The 20,048-nt window shown below is 38.7% G+C and overlaps 1 protein-coding gene across 8 annotated transcripts in view; it reads left to right on the top strand.

The window, feature by feature from the left end:
- The window catches only part of LOC105357257 (contactin-associated protein-like 4), a 137,580-nt gene that overhangs the window by 84,203 nt on the left and 33,329 nt on the right, over nucleotides 1–20,048 (top strand). For 7 of the 8 annotated variants that reach the window (XM_078946058.1, XM_078946056.1, XM_078946059.1 and 4 more), the window contains 6 exons: nucleotides 6,777–6,883; nucleotides 12,967–13,086; nucleotides 13,204–13,404; nucleotides 13,805–13,973; nucleotides 15,282–15,409; nucleotides 15,877–16,047. In XM_078946058.1, the coding sequence (XP_078802184.1) occupies nucleotides 6,777–6,883; nucleotides 12,967–13,086; nucleotides 13,204–13,404; nucleotides 13,805–13,973; nucleotides 15,282–15,409; nucleotides 15,877–16,047 (896 nt within the window). The remainder of the gene's footprint in view (nucleotides 1–6,776; nucleotides 6,884–12,966; nucleotides 13,087–13,203; nucleotides 13,405–13,804; nucleotides 13,974–15,281; nucleotides 15,410–15,876; nucleotides 16,048–20,048) is intronic. The other variant, XM_078946060.1, reaches the window with a different exon arrangement.

A 20,048-nucleotide genomic window follows, 5' to 3' on the forward strand; every position in this document is an offset into this window, starting at 1 on the left:
GCTCTCGAACCAGCAGCAAGATGCTTCCTCCTCAGCGGGAACAGGATCTTCCTTCTACGGAGGATTTTCTGCCGGGAACTGATCATTAACGCTGTAATGCGTGCCTTCCAGTTCCCGTCCGCGGCCCTTCACCAACTCCTTCTGTTTGAAATGTTCGAATTTAGCCACAATAGGACGCGGGCGCTGGTGGTCGGACCTTCTTCCTCCGAGGCGGTGAACTCTGTGGAAAGAGATCTTCTGCACCTCCTCCTTGGGGAGCTTCAGGTGGACCTGTAAAAAGGATCTCACGGTGGCCTCGGGGTCTTCTCCTACCTCCTCTGGAACCCCCGCGATCACTAGATTGTCCCTCATGCTCCTCGACTGAAGATCCAGGAGGGTTTCCTTGATGGATCGGTTCTCCTCGGAGAGACGGGCGGTATCATTGCCCAGGGTCTTGACGGTCTCTCTGAGGGCCTGGTTCTCCGCTGCGAGCTCCCGCACCTGCTGCTGGCTGAATTCCAGAGACTCCCGCAGACCTTGAAATTCTCTATGGAGGATCTCCAGCAGATTGAGGCGGCCATCAAAGCTGGAGAGCTTTTTATCAATCGAATCCAGGATATCGCTCATTCCGCTGCCTGGAGAGGACACAGCCCCGGGAGAGTCCTCAGGCCTCTCACGCTTGGCGGAGGGGGTGGTGGTGGCGGTTCTGGGCTTCACCATGTTGCAGGTATTATAACACTCGTCAATGAATTTCTCCAGGTCCTCCAGGCTGACAGAAGCTTAATACTCTTAACAGGTTATGTTAGTTAGCAGGAAATATTTTAATATGGCGGAAAAATGAAACAAGATCGAAAATGTTTGTTCAAATGCTTACGCGCCGCCAAGTCGACTCACCACACTCGTCTCGCTGGGTCTCGCGATACTACAGCATCACCGCGATCGTCTTAATTAAAATCTTAATGGAAAAGCTGATTTTTTTTTTTCATTTATAAAGTGCAAACTTTGTATTATTGTGATGCAGTACAAAGTGTTTATTGCTTTAAAAAGAAAATCACAAAGACAATTCAAACGCACATTTTTATTTCAGAAAATATAAGTATCTTAAAGGACCATAAAAATATTCTAGATCAGAAATAGATTGTATACTGTATACTTAATTTTGGAGGCAATCAGAATGTGGCAACCTTGGGGTTTTATTCAGAAAAAAGCCTCCTTGTTTAGGTCAGTTTGCTGGTCAAAGAATAAAACTATGGTCCCTAAACCAGAAATTGGTACTTTTGAGAGTCTTTGTATATACCATGCTTAACTGGAATTTCTTTTAGCATTTCTATGAAGATGGTCAATGAGCTTGCATGAATTGCTCTTAATCTTCCTAGTGGTGGAGGAATACCAGCAGATAACACGGCTTCACAAACTACCACTGATTAAAATTCTGGAGCCCCATGCTAACTGGATTTGGTACCTTCCTCGTGTTCTTCTAGAGCAGGGGTCTACAAACTCTAACGCTATGAAGCCATTTGGTCCAGTTTCTACAGACCAAAACCTAACAAGGGCTGCAAAGTGACTGTTTAGAAAAATATGCTATATTGATCTTTTTGTGATCATTGAGCTATTAATTTATAAATGTACCATTGAAATATGTAGAATAATTTAAGTATTAGAAATTTCTTTGTATTACCATTTGAACTGTTGCTTTTAACAGCAACACATAGAAGTTCACTTAAAGAAAATACCCCCGTATCAAATACACTTGTCCTGTTGCAGCAAATGTATTTGAATTAAAAAGAGAGAGTCTAGTCAAACATGGCATTTTCCATCAATTTGACTTTGGTGCACCATCATTGTTTTTCTCTTTTCATGAATCGAATATGGGCAAGACAACATTGTAGAATCCAATGTTTAAATAAATGAATATGTGCTTTAAGCTTATTCTAATATTAAACCGCTCTGACCCTTTTAAAATACAAAAAGAAATGTCAAAACTTTTTTTTTCATTTTCTTTTCCATTTTATCCCTTTCGGGGCCACAGGGCTGCCGGAGCCTATCCCGGCCACTTATGGGCGAAGGCAGGGGGACACCCTGGTCAGGTCGCCAGTCTGTCGCAGGGTAGAATGTCCACAATCACACATCCATCCACTCTCACACCTAAGGACAATTTAGAGCGAGCAATTAAACTGCAAAGCATGTTTTTGGACGGAGGGAGGAAGCCGGAGATCCCGGAGAGAACCCACGCATACACAGGGAGAACATGCAAACTCCACACAGAAAGGTCCCCCATTGATGTTCTGTTTCAGGTCCCCCAGACGGGACTTGAACCGGGGGCCTTCTTGCTGAGGCAAGAGCGCTAACCACTGTTCCACCGTGCAGCCCGTGTCAAAACTTAATTAACTAAAAGAAATTAACTACAAACCCATTTTATATTGCAATCGCTAGCATGAAGGAGCTGCATGTGACTCCAGAGCCTCAGCTTAAAGACTTGACTCTGGGACCTTGACTTCCAAAATATGATAGAAATTTTTTTTTTCCAAAGGGAGGACTTTGATCCAGTGAAAACACCCAAGCGCTGTTTTGCCACAAGGAATGCAACAGATGAAGTCTATATCCAAAATATGTGGGCGTGTGGACACTCTTCAAGCCCACTTTCCAGCAGCAGTCCACTTTTTTTGAAATTCCCCCTCTATTCTTGGAGAGGCTCAGTTTTATAATCCTCTCAGGACTATAGTTGTCTCTAGTGTTTTGACACCTCTTTCCTTATATACAACCTTTAAGTAATGTGCTTAGATTGTGCGAACAGTCAGCTTCTTTAGCAATAACCTTTTTTGCCTTTTCTTTTTTGTGCAGTAGGATGTCATCCATCATCTGCAGTTTTCTTGTGCGACTGAAATGCCATTTAAAAAAAGAAAGCAAGTCCCAAACATGTAACTTTTTACATTATGAATATTGTGGAGATGCTGATCTCACGATTTCTGTAGCTATATTTGTCCGAATAAAGGTCTGTCTGTTACGTGTCACTTGTGAATGACATTTAATACATTGTTTTTTTGCAACTTTGGTTAGAAAAACCCTATTTGTTAACTCCTTTGGAGCTTTTCTATGTATTTTATAAATACTGTATGTGAATGGACAGTAACTTATAATCAAAGTTTGAAGACCAAGGACAAAGTCAGGTTCAGTGTCTTCTCCAAGGACACTTTGTAATATGCAGGGAGCTACACAGAGACTGAAGGATACAGCAACAGCAAAATGTGTCATTTTTCTGACAGCTCACTGGCTCCTCTTTTTCTAAAACGTTCTCAATGAGGTCAGTGAACGTTCCGCGTTCTGCGCACACTTCATTAGAAAACCCGCTTTGATGTGAAATTACAAATATAAAGAGATAAAATGAAATCTAGTTTCTATTGCCAACAGTTTGATGAGCCAGGAGGCTATCGAACTCAAAAATGTACACTAACGTATTGACAAATTTTGGTAGAAAGAGAATGTACAGGTGGGTGGTGCAATACAAATTAGGACTGTTATTACAAAATTCCCTGTGTGGTGACAAGGAGTTGTTTGAGTTAGAAAGGGCTTCATAGTAAAGTTTAGATTTTTTTAGACTGGCAGTGGTTCTGATTTTCAAACTAAGCTTTGTGCAGAATGGCAGTCACAAACCAACTTTGTATTCCTAATTGACTTTTTTGGCAAGATCTACCATGTAAGGTTTCTGTGCAGTGTAAGGTTGCACAAAGTCATGGCTGATAATCAATGTATTCAACTGAAGCTATGCTTCTTTGGACTCAAACCAATAGTAAAAGATGACTTTAAGAGTTAAAATGGGAAGCACAGTTTAACCAGCTGGTCTTAAATCAATTTTTACACTTATCGACTAAACTTCCCTTGTCTTCTGTCCTGAGTGTGTCCATAGCCTTTAGCCCCCCCCCCCCTAAAATGTTCTAGCTTTGTCACTGTTGTCCAGTAATGGTACACAGGTGAGGGGGAGCAGTAAAAACACCTAAGGTTTTTTTTATTTTTTATGGTAGGAATTCTCATGATTAAGGCTGCTTTACATAGTACAGTCACACTGCTTAAGAAACTGTCGCTGAGTTTGTCTCAGTCATGTGACCTTGCTTTGTACTGTGATTGTGCACCGAATTGATGATTTATAGAAAAACAGACTGATCCTTAAATCATTACCACATCTTAATGTCACACCTGTAGAAAATGATAATGACATCTTGCTTTAATCCCACAAAGGTGGCTCTCATGGGAAAGTATCACCAGCTGACATTGTAACTAATGCAACACTTGTTGGAGAAAATAATGAACTTACAGTGCAACTGTCTGAACAAAAGCCTTGATGGTTTGACGTGCCACGTAGCATTTATACTTGTATTTTTTTCATTTCAAGCAAATGTGAGTTAAACCCTATGTTTACTTCACTCGTAGATTTTCTGAGTTAAACGATCCTTAAATGGAAGTGTTGGAGTTCAAAAACAAGTCAGAAAGTCAGTACAAAAGTAAACTACTACATTCTTTGGTAATACACAAAAGAGTTGGATTTTGTTGTAAAGGTTTGGAAAATGTGTGCATTACCTGATAATATGGAAGGAGTATGTTTATAATTATCTGACAAGGAAAAAGAAAAAGAATGGAAGATTGTAGAAATCTGCCTTTCATTTATTGCATGATTTTCTTTAAAGAAAGATCTTAAACACTTTTTAAAAACCATTTAGCAAAAGACAAGCCAGACACGTGCCAGTAACACAGCTCTGGATGTTTCAGAGACGTGTCATGGTTAGAATTCACTGATAGCACAGCAAGATTGATGCATTGGGATTTACCCTCTATTATTTTAAAATCTCCCTTTTTGCATTCCTTTGGCTATTTTCATTTCTTTTATAAGATTAGACAGATGCAGTGTATACATATGATAAAGACGTGTTCTTTCCCCCAGGGTTACTTGGTCTGTCTCTTCATATTTATTTTAAAACAGAAAAGTATTCTGTCTTTTTAATATATTATTGTGGAAATTTGAAGTCCCTAGGGGGACATTTTATGGTATTATAGGGTTGTTGTGGGGAGTTGGGGTAAATAACATTTTTTCCTGGCTGTTTACTGAGGTCCCTGTGAGGATGTGAAACATATATAATGGTTAAGTTTAAAATGTGCCTGCAGGGATGCTGCTGACGATAAAGTAGCATTAATGAGAACGTCTCTGTGCACATGTCCCATAACCTCATTTCCATGTTTTCAGTGTCAAAATGCAGCTAATATGGAATTGCTGTTTGCACCACTGTGATCTCCATCTTCAGCCCTCCTCCTTTACTGTCTGTTTTACCTCCTCTATCTCACATTTTCTGCTTTCATCCTCCACTTTCTTTTTATTTCAAAATTATTTTGCTTGCTTTCCTTTAACCGTTTTTGGTAGCTCTGCATTTGGTAGCTTTTTTGCGAGTTGTGCTACAATGTTTTTGAAGAACAAAGATTTGAAACATTTGAAAACACAGTAGAGTTGGATTTTGACAGCTGGTTTTGAACATATTGTCTTTCAAGTTCTCTCTGAGGTTTGAGATTTAATGTCCCACTGTGGTTTTCCCTATCTTTTAACTTTTATACCAAATAATATTTCTTTGGCTGCACTTGCACATGTGATGACAATAAAGTGTAATCTAAATCAATATCTCTAACAGTACATCTGTTACGGACAGCTTGCAGTTATTTTTTTTTATTTAATGTGTTAACCCTGACGAGATGGAGAATAAATGATTTATTCAATTTTGTGTTGTTCAGTGCCATGTGGAATTTTTTTGGATGACTTAACAGCTATTTATAAATTCATTATTTTTTTTTAGCTCTCAGTTGAAGGCAAAAAAATACACCAACCAGTACCTTTGAAAAAAAAAAAAAGAACTGCAATTCAATTAAATCTCATCTAATATTGCAGAGAAATTGAGTGCATAGTTGTTGAAAATAAATTTTCATTACTGGCATTATGGGATGTAAACAGTGTAGGGACAGTAAGCTGTGAACAAATGTAGAGCAACGATGAGCCACAGCAACACCTTCAAGTTTGGTCGAATGAATGCAGGCTCATTAAAACGAGTTTTAATGTGATACACTTTGCTTCTTATGCTGTTTTCCTGACAATTTATAGGTTATAAACACTTACCAGCGTGCCTTGTTGGCCGTTGTCCCCTCAGTAACCATCTTGCAGCATGCCTCCGCTGTACCAAAGTAGAAAGTAAAAAGTGTTGTTCCTGACGTTGAGACAGATGTTCAGAATTGGTCAGCGAGATGTAAAGTATTAATAAGTAAATAATAAGTGAACCATCCCAACAATGACTGAATACAGACCAAGCATAAGGTTCAGGAAGCGATCCAGAACAAATTAAGTGGACTTGGTCCGGACCAACAGACATTTCCAGTCTGAATACACCCTAAGGTTACTGCCATCTTGGTTAGCATCCACCATACTCAACACAACATGCTGTGTGGGCAAAGAATTGAGGTGTAGAAATGAGATTGAGGATTGTTATTGTTCACACAGTTCATCAGTCACTGCACGCTACTACTTTTACAATGAATCATTTTATTAGCTAATTTATTCACCTCTTCACAATGTAAACTGTTAGACTGTACTTTTCAATAATTTTACTCTGTTAAATCTGGCAGACTGAAACTGCTGGAATAACAATAAAACGGAATCGTGTTTGAAACTTGACAATGAGGCTGAAGCAGGGATGGGTTTGTAAAAGCAGGAGGTTGACACATATACATCACATTTTGAGATATTCATATTTCATCTGCATGTTCTCCAGGTGCACCCCCAGCCACTGTGAACATGGAAGCAAATGCATTCAGACTTGGAGCACCTTCCACTGCAACTGCTCCAACAGCGGCTACAGAGGAGCCACCTGCCACAGCTGTAAGCATGGGTAGGATGGTTACAAGTCCCAAACAAATGGAACATTCTTCAAGGTTTTATTACTTAGAGTGGAAATGACTGAAGTGAAAAAAAACAAAACATTTCCTTAATCAATTGATGAATTGGCTGATTTTACACGAGGGCTATTCAAACTTGAATAGTCAATATAGTAAATAGTGGCTTAACTTTTCATCTTAACAACAATGTGATTCATTTCATAATTCATGGTTACTGATATAATTATAGTCAATATTTTGATCAATCCAATCTAGCCACAGGGGTTGCAAGCCAGTAACTTCTGTGCCGGTCCCAAGCCCGGATAAATAGAGAGGGTTGCGTCAGGAAGGGCATCCGGCGTAAAAAATTACCAAAATAACCATGCGAATCATCCACAACACTTTAGACATACCGGATCGGTCGAGGCCCGGGTTAACAACGACCGCCACCGATGCTGTTAACCTACAGGGTGTCGGTGGAAATTTGACTACTGTTGGTCGAAGAAAGAGGGGAGGCAGAAGGGTCCGTTGCCAGAGAGAGAAGGGAAAAGGCAGGAACATAGGTTTGAGAATAGGGACTCTTAACGTTGGCACAATGACAGGGAAAGGCAGAGAGCTGGCAGACATGATGGAGAGAAGGAAGGTAGATGTACTGTGTGTGCAGGAGACAAGGTGGAAGGGCAGCAAGGCACGTAGTATTGGAGGAGGATACAAACTGTTCTATCATGGTGTTGATAGGAAGAGAAACGGGGTAGGAGTGATTCTGAAGGGGGAGTTTGTAAACAGTGTTCTAGAGGTGAAAAGAGTCTCAGACAGGATGATGAGCCTAAAGTTAGAAATTGAAGGGGTGATGGTGAATGTAGTCAGTGGGTATGCGCCACAGGTTGGCTGTGAGTTAGAAGTGAAGGAGAGATTCTGGAGTGAGTTGGATGAGGTCATAGAGAGTTTTCCCAGAGGAGAGAGAGTTGTTATTGGAGCAGACTTTAATGGGCATGTTGGTGAGGGCAACAGAGGTGATGAGGAGGTGATGGGCAGGTTTGGTGTGAAGGAAAGGAATCTGGAGGGACAGATGGTGGTGGACTTTGCGAAGAGGATGGAAATGGCTGTAGTCAACACTTACTTCCAGAAGAGAGAGGAACATAGAGTGACATACAGAAGTGGAGGTAGGAGTACTCAGGTGGACTACATCCTATGTAGACGAGGTCATTTGAGAGAGGTTAATGACTGCAAAGTGGTGGTAGGAGAGAGTGTAGCCAGACAGCACCGCATGGTGGTGTGTAAGATGACTCTGGAGGTCAGGAAGAAGAAGAGAGGGAAAACAGAAAAGAAGACCAAGTGGTGGAAGCTACAGAATGAAGAAACTTGTGAGGAATTTAGGCAGAAGTTGAGGCAGGTCCTGGGTGGTCAGGATGAGCTTCCAGAGGACTGGGAAACTACAGCAGAGATTATCAGGGAAACAGGTAGGAAGGTGCTAGGTGTGTCATCTGGAAAGAGGAAAGACGGTAAAGAGACTTGGTGGTGGAATGAGGAAGTACAGGAATGCGTCCAGAGGAAGAGGTTGGCTAAAAGGAAGTGGGATGTAGAAAGGACTGAGGAAGGTAGACAGGAGTACAAGGAAGCGCAGCGTAAAGTGAAGAGAGAGGTGGCAAAGGCCAAACGGAAAGCTTACGATGAGCTATATGACAGGTTAGACACAAAGGAAGGAGAGAAGGACTTGTACAGGCTAGCCAGACAGAGAGACAGAGATGGGAAGGACGTGCAACAGATAAGGGTGATTAAGGACAGAGATGGAAAGGTGCTAACAACCCAAGAGAGTGTACAGAAAAGATGGAAGGAGTATTTTGAGGAGCTGATGAACGAGGAAAATGACAGGGAAAGAAGGGAGGAAGATGTGGTTGTTGTGGAGCAGGAAGTAGCAGAGATTGGAAAGGATGAGGTTAGGAAGGCTCTGAAAAGGATGAAGAGCGGAAAGGCCGTTGGTCCTGATGACGTACCTGTGGAGGTATGGAAGTGCCTAGGAGAGACAGCAGTGGAATTTCTAACAAGGTTGTTCAATAGGATTTTAGAGAGTGAGAAGATGCCTGAGGAATGGAAGAGAAGCGTTCTGGTCCCAATCTTTAAGAACAAGGGTGACACGCAGAACTGCAGCAACTATAGAGGAATAAAGTTGATGAGCCACACAATGAAGCTGTGGGAAAGAGTAGTGGAAGCCAGGCTTAGGAAGAAGGTGGAGATTTGTGAGCAGCAGTATGGTTTCATGCCCCGTAAGAGCACCACTGATGCCATTTTTGCTTTGAGAATGTTGATGGAAAAGTACAGAGAAGGTCAGAAGGAGCTGCATTGTGTGTTCGTAGATTTAGAGAAGGCGTATGACAGGGTGCCGAGGGAGGAGCTGTGGTACTGTATGAGGTCGTCTGGAGTGGCAGAAAAGTATGTCAGAGTAGTTCAGGACATGTATGAGAGAAGTATGACGGTGGTGAGATGTGCTGTAGGTCAGACAGAGGAGTTCAAGGTGGAGGTGGGACTACACCAAGGATCAGCTTTGAGTCCTTTTTTGTTTGCTATGCTGATGGACAGGCTGACAGACGAGGTAAGACAGGAATCTCCCTGGACAATGATGTTTGCGGATGACATTGTAATTTGCAGTGAGAGTAGAGAGCAGGTGGAGGAACAGCTAGAGAGGTGGAGGTTTGCTCTGGAAAGAAGAGGTATGAAGGTCAGTCGTAGTAAGACAGAATACATGTGTCTGAACGAGAGGGATCAAGGTAGAAGCGTTAGGTTACAGGGGACTGAGGTGAAGAAGGTGCAGGAGTTTAAGTACTTGGGGTCAACAGTTCAGTGTGATGGGGATTGTGGAAAAGAGGTGAAGAGGCGAGTGCAGGCAGGTTGGAGCGGTTGGAGGAAAGTGTCAGGAGTGTTGTGTGACAGAAGAGTGCCAGCAAGACTCAAAGGAAAGGTGTACAAGACAGTGGTGAGACCAGCTCTGCTCTATGGGTTAGAGACGGTAGCAGTGAGACAGAGACAAGAGGCTGAGATGGAGGTAGCGGAGATGAAGATGTTGAGGTTCTCCTTAGGAGTGACCAGGTTAGACAGGATAAGGAACGAGTACATCAGAGGGACGGCTCATGTTGCCTGTGTCAGCGACAAAGTCAGAGAAGCCAGACTGAGATGGTTTGGACATGTTCAGAGGAGGGATAGTGGATATATTGGTAGAAGGATGTTGGAGATGGAGCTGCCTGGCAGGAGGGCAAGAGGACGGCCAAAGAGGAGATACATGGATGTCTTAACAGAGGACATGAAGTTGGCTAATGTTAGGGTAGAAGATGTCCATGATAGAGTGAGGTGGAAAAGGATGATTCGCTGTGGCGACCCCTGATGGGAAAAGCCGAAAGAGAAAGAAGAAGATTTTGATCAATCCAATTTGATTCTATTCACTGACCTAAAATTGATCCAGGACATCTTCAGTAAAAAAGGTAATAAACAGTGTAGGTGAAGTTTTCCCAATTCCTTGTATTTCTTGCAAGATAATCAAGTGTAAATTAAATATGTGTAAAAACAAGTAAACAAGAATTAATGGTACATCCATTAACATTTTAGTTTCATGAAGTTCAGTCCACTGTTGTGTTACCACATCAAAATAATACAAACGTAGCATTAATAGAACCACACTGTTCACGTCTTTAAGAGTCAAAGTGTTTCCATACATGGACTGTAATGATGGCTTGATAAGTTTTCCCTGCCCTTATATTTGTGTTGTCTGCTTTGATGGACTTGGCCATTTTTAATATTGTAGTCATATATTACTTATACAATCGATTTATTTCAATTTTAAATAATTTTATTATGGTATAGGTTGATTCGATTAACAACATGCCTCAGACAGATTGATCTGGTTGGATCGTACGAATATAAACCGATTTATCAATTAAGTCAATTAATCGTTCAACCCCTAAAAGTGAAATTCTGATTAATCATTTTAGATAACTCAATTTTTACAGCATTTCAATTAATCTTGATACTAACATCTAACATTACATATACTTTTTGAAGTGCCTAAAATATAAATTAGGGTTCAAATGGGGGACAAAAAACATTAACATCTTTATGTCTTCAAATTTTCCGCTTGAAAGGCGTGTTTTTATTTCTCTTCTTTTTAAAAGACTTAAAGACTTCAGTGCTTCTTACATCAATGCTTAGCGAATTCATTTGGAACTGGGGTTGCATTTACTTTGAAAAAAAATAAATAAAAGTATGGAATGTCTGACTAGGTCTGCTTTCTATTGCATTTTACTGTCTAATGTGTGTCTCATACAATCAGTCTGTGTACATTAACGTTGTTCTACATCACAGCAGGAGCTGTTCTGTGACAGTGTGGTGAAGTCTCTGTTTTATTGTATTTTAAAATACAATAAAAGAGACTTCATGACAGGATTGCTTTTATTAAGGCCCCCGTGGATGAAATGAGGCTGTAAGCAATAGCTGAACATAAAGTGCTTCTTTACCCACTTTGAGAAAGCTAAAGAGAACAAAGGGGTGTTGTGACTAGAAGGCACAGTTTTCCTTTTTTCCTCTTCAAAGAGCATACATCAGGCACTTAAAGGTCAAAATTTTCCTTATAGCTTTGTATTTTAACCTTAGGCATTTTGTGGCTTCAGACACTCCTTTTTCTACCTTTGAGGAAAAACAATTATACAATAAAATATTTGCTGAACTCAGCTATTTAAAATAGGTCATACAGAAAGGGAAGCATTTTAAGATGTCCATCTCAGCAATTGTTTTAATGTTTAAGATTGTTAAAAAACGTATGTGTATCACATTCAGTATGATGTAAAGTTCAGTTTAACTTTAAGAAATCTATCAGTATTGTAAAAGTGACTTACCGGTAATTTATTTGGTTGATTTCAGAGAGAAGGACTGCTGGTCTGAGTTAGGAAAAGAGCAGGAATTGGGGTTTGGATGTCATGTATTTACTTTTAAAGGAAGATTGCTCAAAGTTCTTTCTTTTTTACAGTGCCTCTTTAACTATATTTGATATTTTTTTCTAGATGTTTAAGTTCTGCTCGTCTTTTCTGACTTTATCAGCTTTATGTTTCTGTCTTAGGTTATCAGCTATCAGAAGACGTTCCTGTTCTTCTCTGGATTTGGCTGAACTGGCCTGGTCTTTAAAGACAGTCACAACATTTTTGTGTATTTTGTGCTTCATCATCTTTTCTATATGTACATGCCTCACATCTATCCATCCATTTTCTTAACCTGCTATATCCCTTTAGGGGTCATGGGGTTGCCGGACCTGTCCCAGCTACTGTTGGCCTGAGGGAGCTTTCACAGAATCTGATGACAAGAGATATCTGAAATGTGATTTGACTAAAACTGTAATGTACACCACTATCAGCAGCTGCAGCAAGTGAATTCAATTAAAAGTTTACAATAAGAATTATGAACAATAAATACTTAATAGATGAAAAAAAAGTACTGTAGTCCTACATGGGGGTTGCAGTGGTCAGCAATCTAACTTCACAGTGAAAAATTCCAGCTGGGACCTTTCTGTGTGGAGTTTGCATGTTCTCCCCGAGCATTGGTAGGTTTTCTCTGAGCATTCCGGCTTTGTCCCACGGTCCAAAAATGTGCTTCATATGGCTAATTGCTTACTTTCATTCCTAGCTGTGAGAATGTGTGTGTGGTTGTGTGACCCTGCAACAGACCTGTCCAGGGTGTACCCAGAATTTGACCAACAGCTGGGATAGGCTCCAGCAACCCAGTGACACTTAAAGGGATGAGTTGGTTTATAAAGATTAAAAAAGTAATGTAACTTGATTACCTACTTCATTAAAAACCAACAACCAAACTACTTAGTCTGCCACAGGTGTGGGAATATTTTCATAGCTACCGCTTAACCCGATGTTTTTATTATAAATTGTGCAATGAAAGGTCCTGAAGTCGTCATTTACTGACTTGTGGTCTGCCCAGGTACTTCCTGACCGCTGTGATGATGTCAGGCTCCAGTTTGCATCAATAAAGATAAAGCTAAACCAAAAGCTGCTTTGATGGACTCCATTATACTGACACTCTGATGTTTCCCCTACTCAGCATCGTATGAACGATCTTGTGAAATGTACAAATATAAAGGGAACACGTCAGGACACTACTACATTGATGTGGACGGCAGTGGGCCAATCAAACCTCAGACGGTTTACTGTAATATGACAGGTATGACACGCATATCTCAACATATTTCACACTGTCATTCTGAATCAAGGTTTGGGACCCAGAACATCTCAAAAAGCTGTTCTTCATCTCAGTCTTCCCATTCTGTTTCTCCTACAGAAGAAAAGACGTGGGTGGAGATCCAGCATAATAACACAGAGATAACCAGACTTCTGTCCTCCTCTGAGAAAAACCAACACTTTGCTCACTTCAACTACTCCTCTGCAGATGACCAGCTGGCAGCCATCATCAGTCAGTCCGACCACTGTGAGCAGGAATTATCCTACCACTGCAGAAGGTCTCGTCTGCTCACCTCCATTGGTAAAGTCCAATTACTTAAGTTTATCCCATTTTTTTCTTAGTTGATAAGATAAAGATACATCAATTTGGAAACAAAAGTAGTGCAGGATATGTATTTAGTTCAGTGAAAATAAATTTAGTTCTATTGTCAAAACATAGAAGCCAGAGCCTAGCCATGCAGAGTTGTTTTAGTCAGTTGAGCTTCAAAAATTGCACATCTGTTGTGAATAATCTACATTTTCTTCAGCTTTATCTTTTTCTTTCTTGTTTCAAGATCCAATTTTTCTAAACTTTTCTTTTTTCTAATTCTAAATTCTACTCTAACTCAGAGTTGATCGATTGAAATGCACCTTTTTCAGAGAATCAGAATACCCGGATGTAAAAAGAGCCCAATGTTGTGTTTATCTGTGCATGTTTTAAGATGGTGCTCCTTTGAGCTGGTGGATGGGAGGTGCAGGTCCAGGTCCGGGTCGGGTCCAGACATACTGGGGTGGAGCTCTGCCTGACAGCCATCAGTGTGCATGTGCTCTGCTGGGCAAGTGTCTGGATTCAAGATTCGCCTGCAACTGTGATGCCGACCATGACCAATGGTACTGTGTTTTACAACACCTAAGTGCCCATAAGGTTATCACAAACTCTTTTGTTTCAAGGCACAAGGTATATGAAAATTAAAATGAACATGTGTTTTAGGCATTATGTAGCGTGTCGCAGAATTTCCATTTTTTACTACCAAAATGACTAAGAAAACTGTTCACCTTTACCGAGCTGCAAAAATAAATCTCAAAATATGGCTCTTTTAAGGAGACAGGAGCTCAATTCTCATTTATTACCACAAAGTTTCATATATTGTTATTATTGTGTTCAAGTAAAATATCCATCATTTTCTTGTTTTTTCAATTCTTGGTTCTGTGAAGTCAGAAAATATCAAATTATCATAGAAAGCAGAGAAAAGTCATTATTTACAACAAAATCTTGCAAATCATGTCACAAAATGTATTGTTACTTTGGTGTTAATTACAATTTAAAAGGATGCAGTGTCTGAGGATTATTATCTTCTTTTGCCCTGGATTATTTTGTTTTTGGCCAGAAGAATTCGACTTTTATTTCAATATTGTATAAAAGGCATTTATGACTCAACATTTACACCAAAACAAAATCAGATACTTTTGTTCCCTTGGGGCGAGGTTGCTTGTAGCCCTGCAAAAGATTGATTTGTTGAAGGTATTCCTGCTTCTTGCTGAAATACGTAAAAGTTTTCAGCCCAGTAAAGAGTGAAGTAAAAGTAAAAGGACAAAGGTGCAGTCAAAAATAAATAAATAAATGTTAAATAAATGAATCAAAATCAGCTAAATACACTGCAATAAACGTCCAAACACAATCCAGGAAGATGTTTAAATATCATGGAATTATGAAAAATGTTATTCTGAGCTGTGATTCTGAAACCGGCAAAACGTTTTTCCACTACCAGTTTATTATAAATGGGAGTGGAACAAAAAACATTTTAAATGGCTAAAAATTTGAATATAATGCATCAAAACATCAACATAAATAATTTCCATTTTAGTTTAAGGTTAAGACGTCTATAACAGCAAACGGGTTTATGTAACTACAAATGGAATTCTTTGTTAAGCATAAATCACTGAATAAAATATATCTGAGTTAAATGCATATGACAAGCCCAAGTGCAGTTACATATCCAATCCTCTATGATTTTATTCATCTGCGGTATTTAGGTCAGCATTCTTAATTTTGAAACCTCTTCTGCAATCAGCATTTGCACTAAAAAAAAAGAATCCTGATGCTGCTGCCTGAAAATCTAAGGCCCTCTTTGCAGTAAAACCTCAAGAAAAAAACTGCAAATGCTTTTTTTTTTCTTTTTTAATCACTTTGCACTCCAGGACTGATGACTCAGGCCTCATCACCCAGAAAGAGAACCTCCCAGTCAGATCACTGGTGCTAGGTGACATTCAGCGGTCGGGGTCAGAGGGTGCCTATAGGGTGGGAATCCTTCGTTGTCATGGAGACAGTAAGCCAACTTCACTAAGCTTTAGTCATGTCCGACAGTTCTCTACACCTTTTTTGTAAAAAACAAACAAACAAGAAAAAACCTTGACGTGTTTGGAAATATTTGCATTTAGGAATTTAGGAGGCTGTTTGCCACTTTAAAATAGTCAATTGCAGCAAATTAGCACACTACAGCTACAATACGACTTTCACGTGTTTTGAAAAATAAATCAATACTGTAAGTGAATTTGATACATTAATAATATAATTTCATTTTGTTCACTTGTTTGTAATTTAAGCTTTAGTTTTAATTAATATCCAACTGAATGGGACAAAACTAATGGACATAAATGAGTTAACAAGGATGCAGTTGTGCTTTTGTTCTCTACTAATTAGATGAACAATTGCTTCATTTGTTTACTACTGTGCTTTCATTACATGTCCTTCATAACAGGTATTACAAGCTCTTTTTTTTTCTTTCTCTTGCAGAGAACTTCTGGAATGCTGCATTTTTTGACAAGGAGACTTCATATCTTCATTTTCCAACTTTTCACGGAGAGCTAAATGTCGATATTTCCTTTCTGTTTAAAACCACATCCTCCTCTGGGGTCTTTCTTGAAAATTTGGGCATCAAGGACTTCATCCGAATTGAACTTGCTTGTAAGTTCCAATATAAATTTGTACTGGCATGTGTTTGGCAAAATGAAGTCTTGAACTTTTGATTTAAATCTTTACTTTAAATGAATGAAATAATTCTTTTTCATTTTGTTGCTTGATTTTTCTAAATGCAGTTTATCAAAAAAGCTGCCAAGTTGTGACTGTTGGAAGATTCATGTTTGTTTCCAAACAAATCCAAAAGTTGGTCTCCTACACTTACCATACTTTAAAGATTTTTGTTGGTATATTTAATATACTTAACTTTTTATTTTAATATTTTTATTTAAACTTGCTGGCTTTTGCAATCAGTAAAGATCAACACCTTAAACATCCAGCTGCATCAGGGATGCTTGAGTCATGAAATTTCCAATACAATGAAGTGGAACAAATTTAAAATAAAATAACAGCATGTCGACTTGAATGTTTTTATTAGTTTTATTTTTAGTATTGTGCATCAGCATAGGAACTGGGGACAAATCCAAACTGATTTAATGGGGGATTAACACCTGCTCAGAGAGAAGCTGTTTGTGAGAGTGTATGCAACGCTTTTTCTTTTCTTTTTTTTGTATTGAGGTGTGGGAGGGGTTCATGACAGCATCCATTATATCCCTGCAGCACCAGATAAGCTAGTTACTTGTGTTGCTTCTAAAAAAACTTTGTGTTATTCTATTAAATATTCACAAATTTGCTTAGCTAGCAGTCTGAAAAGCAGAATATGATGGGAGCCCAAAACATTCACCCCCCACCCACTCAAAAGAGCACAAAAAACTGCGTGTTGGAATATTGGGAAAAAATTGTTTGTCCAAAAAGTAATATTTTATGTTTTTGTATGCTTCTATAAAATCAGGTCGATATGGAAATATGCTTTGACATGCATTACGCTTATTTTTTTGCAAAAGTTGACTTCCTGTGTTTTCACCTAGGAAGTATAATTTTTATTTTATTCATTTATTTTTGTAGTTTTACCATGATTTTGATTGCCTTACTGTCTATTTGTTTAGAATATATACAGTACAGGCCTAAAGTTTGGACACACCTTGTCATTCAAATGAATAAGAAGGTGTGTCCAAACTTTTGGTCTGTACTGTATATTTCAATGGAATTACTAACCTATTTATTGCAACCCAAAATCCAATGGGCAACCGTGGAAGACCATTTGGGACACAAAAATGATGCTTCCTTTACCAGCTCTGGTTTAGTAAAGGAAAAAAAATTCTCAGAAAATGTGACATGTCAAGAGGCTCTTAAACGTATTTCAGTCGCATCACTAATTGAAGTAGCAGATGTTCACACCACCTTTTAGAGTGAAGCCTTGTGTGTGAGTAAGTGCTCTTTAGCAAGAGAAAGAAATAGAAATCCACTGTAAAAGGATTTGTTCCATGAGGGCATGATGTGTTGTTTCACAAGTTTGTGCTTGTAGTTCTGATTTAAATGCATTGATTCCTCTGTTAGTTTTCTTCTGTAAACATTTTGCCTTTTTTTTAATTTCCCTATGAACACATTCATAGTTTGCAAATATTGGAAGGTGGTCACTGATGTTAGTCATCAGTAATCCACTTTTTCTTCTGTTTTCTAGGCAGTTTGTGAATATATCATCTATTCAGGTCGCACTATTTGTTGTTATCCTGCCTGGTTTTTGATTAGTGGATATGATCCCATATAAATCCACAGACACACACAGATGTTATGGTTTTCAGGAACTATGTAACTTTAAGAGTAGTTAGTGTACTATCAAAAAGTAAATAACCAGCTGATAGAAATAGCATGTCAGCTAGAAGAGAATCGGATAAAAAAAACATTTTGTCATTATATTCCATAGCCAATTCTCTTCTAACATTGCTGGATTATTATCCTATGTTGGTTTGCTGAGTATAACGTCAATTTCAAAGCTCTTTCTTTTCAATTTTGCTCATGCAGAACACGTTTCTGTCGCAAAGGCTCTCTCATACAATCAATCAGACACTGCTTGGCAAGCCTTTTTAATGTCTATCATCACTGAACGCTGTTGTAGTTGTTATAACAACTGGAGTTCATATGTCTGCAGGGTGTTATTATTCTAAATATAGCCAAAGCAAGACGTTTCTAAATGAAACAATGCATATTTTCAATCAGTCCAAATTCAGGTAAGCTCTTCTTCTGACTAGACTTAAATACAAATCTGTGCAAATATATGCAAGTACAGTACTGCAGAAGAATATGGCCATTTACTGTTTGTAGGACTTTTACCTTAAAGATCTGTTTGATGTTTAGATCCGATTTAAAATAAAAATGTAATGCTGTTCATAAAATCTGGCCGAAATAGACATTTTCCACATTGATCAAAGTCACTAAATATTCAGACTGTACAAAAATGATGTGCACTTAAGACTGTTATGTCTTCTTTTTTTTAAATAAGTTATCATTCATATTTTGATCTATTGCAAAAAGTGTTCCAGGTGGTCTTTTAATAAGCCCACCTCACTAACCGTCTTTTTTAATGTCTATTACATTTTTTACCATAATGACACAAAACAGAACAAATGATGACAATCCCTCCTTTCCCTCTTGGTGTCAACAGTTAGACAAAATATAATTGCAGCATATTATTAAAATGGTTATAAATATATTGAAAAGATATTTAAGGATACATATTCAGTATAGTACTTCAATAACAAAAAAATTGAAAAAACCTGAAAAGCCTGAAAAAACAAGGAAAATAAACAAAGAACAGTCATTCTGTCATTTTTTACACTGTCTTCTGCTAGCTTACAGACTCTCACAACCTTAACCTAACTTTAGTGGTGCAAAAAAATAGTGAGAAATATTGGAGCTATCTAGCTGAGGCTGAGCCAAATGAAGACGTACTTGGATATATTTGCAAGTAGATGCATCAGAATGGAGCGGAGCAGGGAGCTTGTCACCTGCCGACTGTAGCAGCTCCAACCTCCCTGCTTAGTCACAGCTACAAACTTTTTCAAATGGGATTTTTTCATCTGATACCTGATTCACCAAAATTTAAATAAAGAAATACTCAGAAATGGAATTTTAAGCTTAATTCTCTTTATAAATGTCCTCTATTATGAGAAAAAAATGCAACAAGAACATGTTAAAATACCAAAAACACATCTTTCATTGCAGTGGATTTTTAAAACAGGAATTTCCTGGGAAAAAATGCTTAACTGTGACTTATGGCTGGATGTTAAATATTAGGTGTGATTTCAAATAGTCCAGCAGTTGTTTCCACATTGCTAAACTGTCAAGGAGATTATGTTTGAGTATAAACATCTTTATACCCTACATCACTGCTGGAACATTTACCCGCCTAAACCCACACACACACGCTACACTTAAAGAAATGAGTCAGAACCTGGGCTCCTTTCTAAATGATCACACTTCTGTGTCCAGCTGCCAGTCTGTGCCTCCAACAGATGGCATAGTGACAGGAAGTGAATTTTTCACCTCTGCCAACATACGATGATGGAGGAACCAAACTGACTCATGACTTTATTGAAGAATGGAACAATCTGTAATTGTTTAAACAAGATCCCCGAAAAGCAGGTGCTTATTATAAATGTTACAGAAATTTCGGATAAAATCTTTTAAAGCGCATTCATCATTTTTTATTAAAAAAACAAAAAAACACAAGTGTTGCATCCAAGTAGACCGACATAATAAACAAAGAGTAAACCAGTAATCTAACCATTATTCAATGAGATTGGAAGAAGTTGTATGTGTAAATAATTATTTTTCTCTTTAATTTTTTCACTATTGGCAGCTTTTTTTCCTCCTGTTACACTAATTCCCTTAACTTGATCTATCTTATATCATATTGTAACACAAATTTATGGTTGACCTCTGAGAAAACAGTAATGTGACGGATTCTATGAGTGGATTGTTTGGTGTTGTTTATCCAAACTTTATCTATGACTACAAAGGCAGCAGGTTTTATCAGCTTAATTTTGGGTTATTTTTCCTGTCCTGCAGAAGGGTCTCTGGGTCTGCACCATCTTTAAAAATGTAATCAT

Source organism: Oryzias latipes, chromosome 4, assembly GCF_053564925.1.
Source record: "Oryzias latipes strain Hd-rR chromosome 4, Olatipes_Hd-rR_3.1".
NCBI lineage: Eukaryota > Metazoa > Chordata > Actinopteri > Beloniformes > Adrianichthyidae > Oryzias > Oryzias latipes.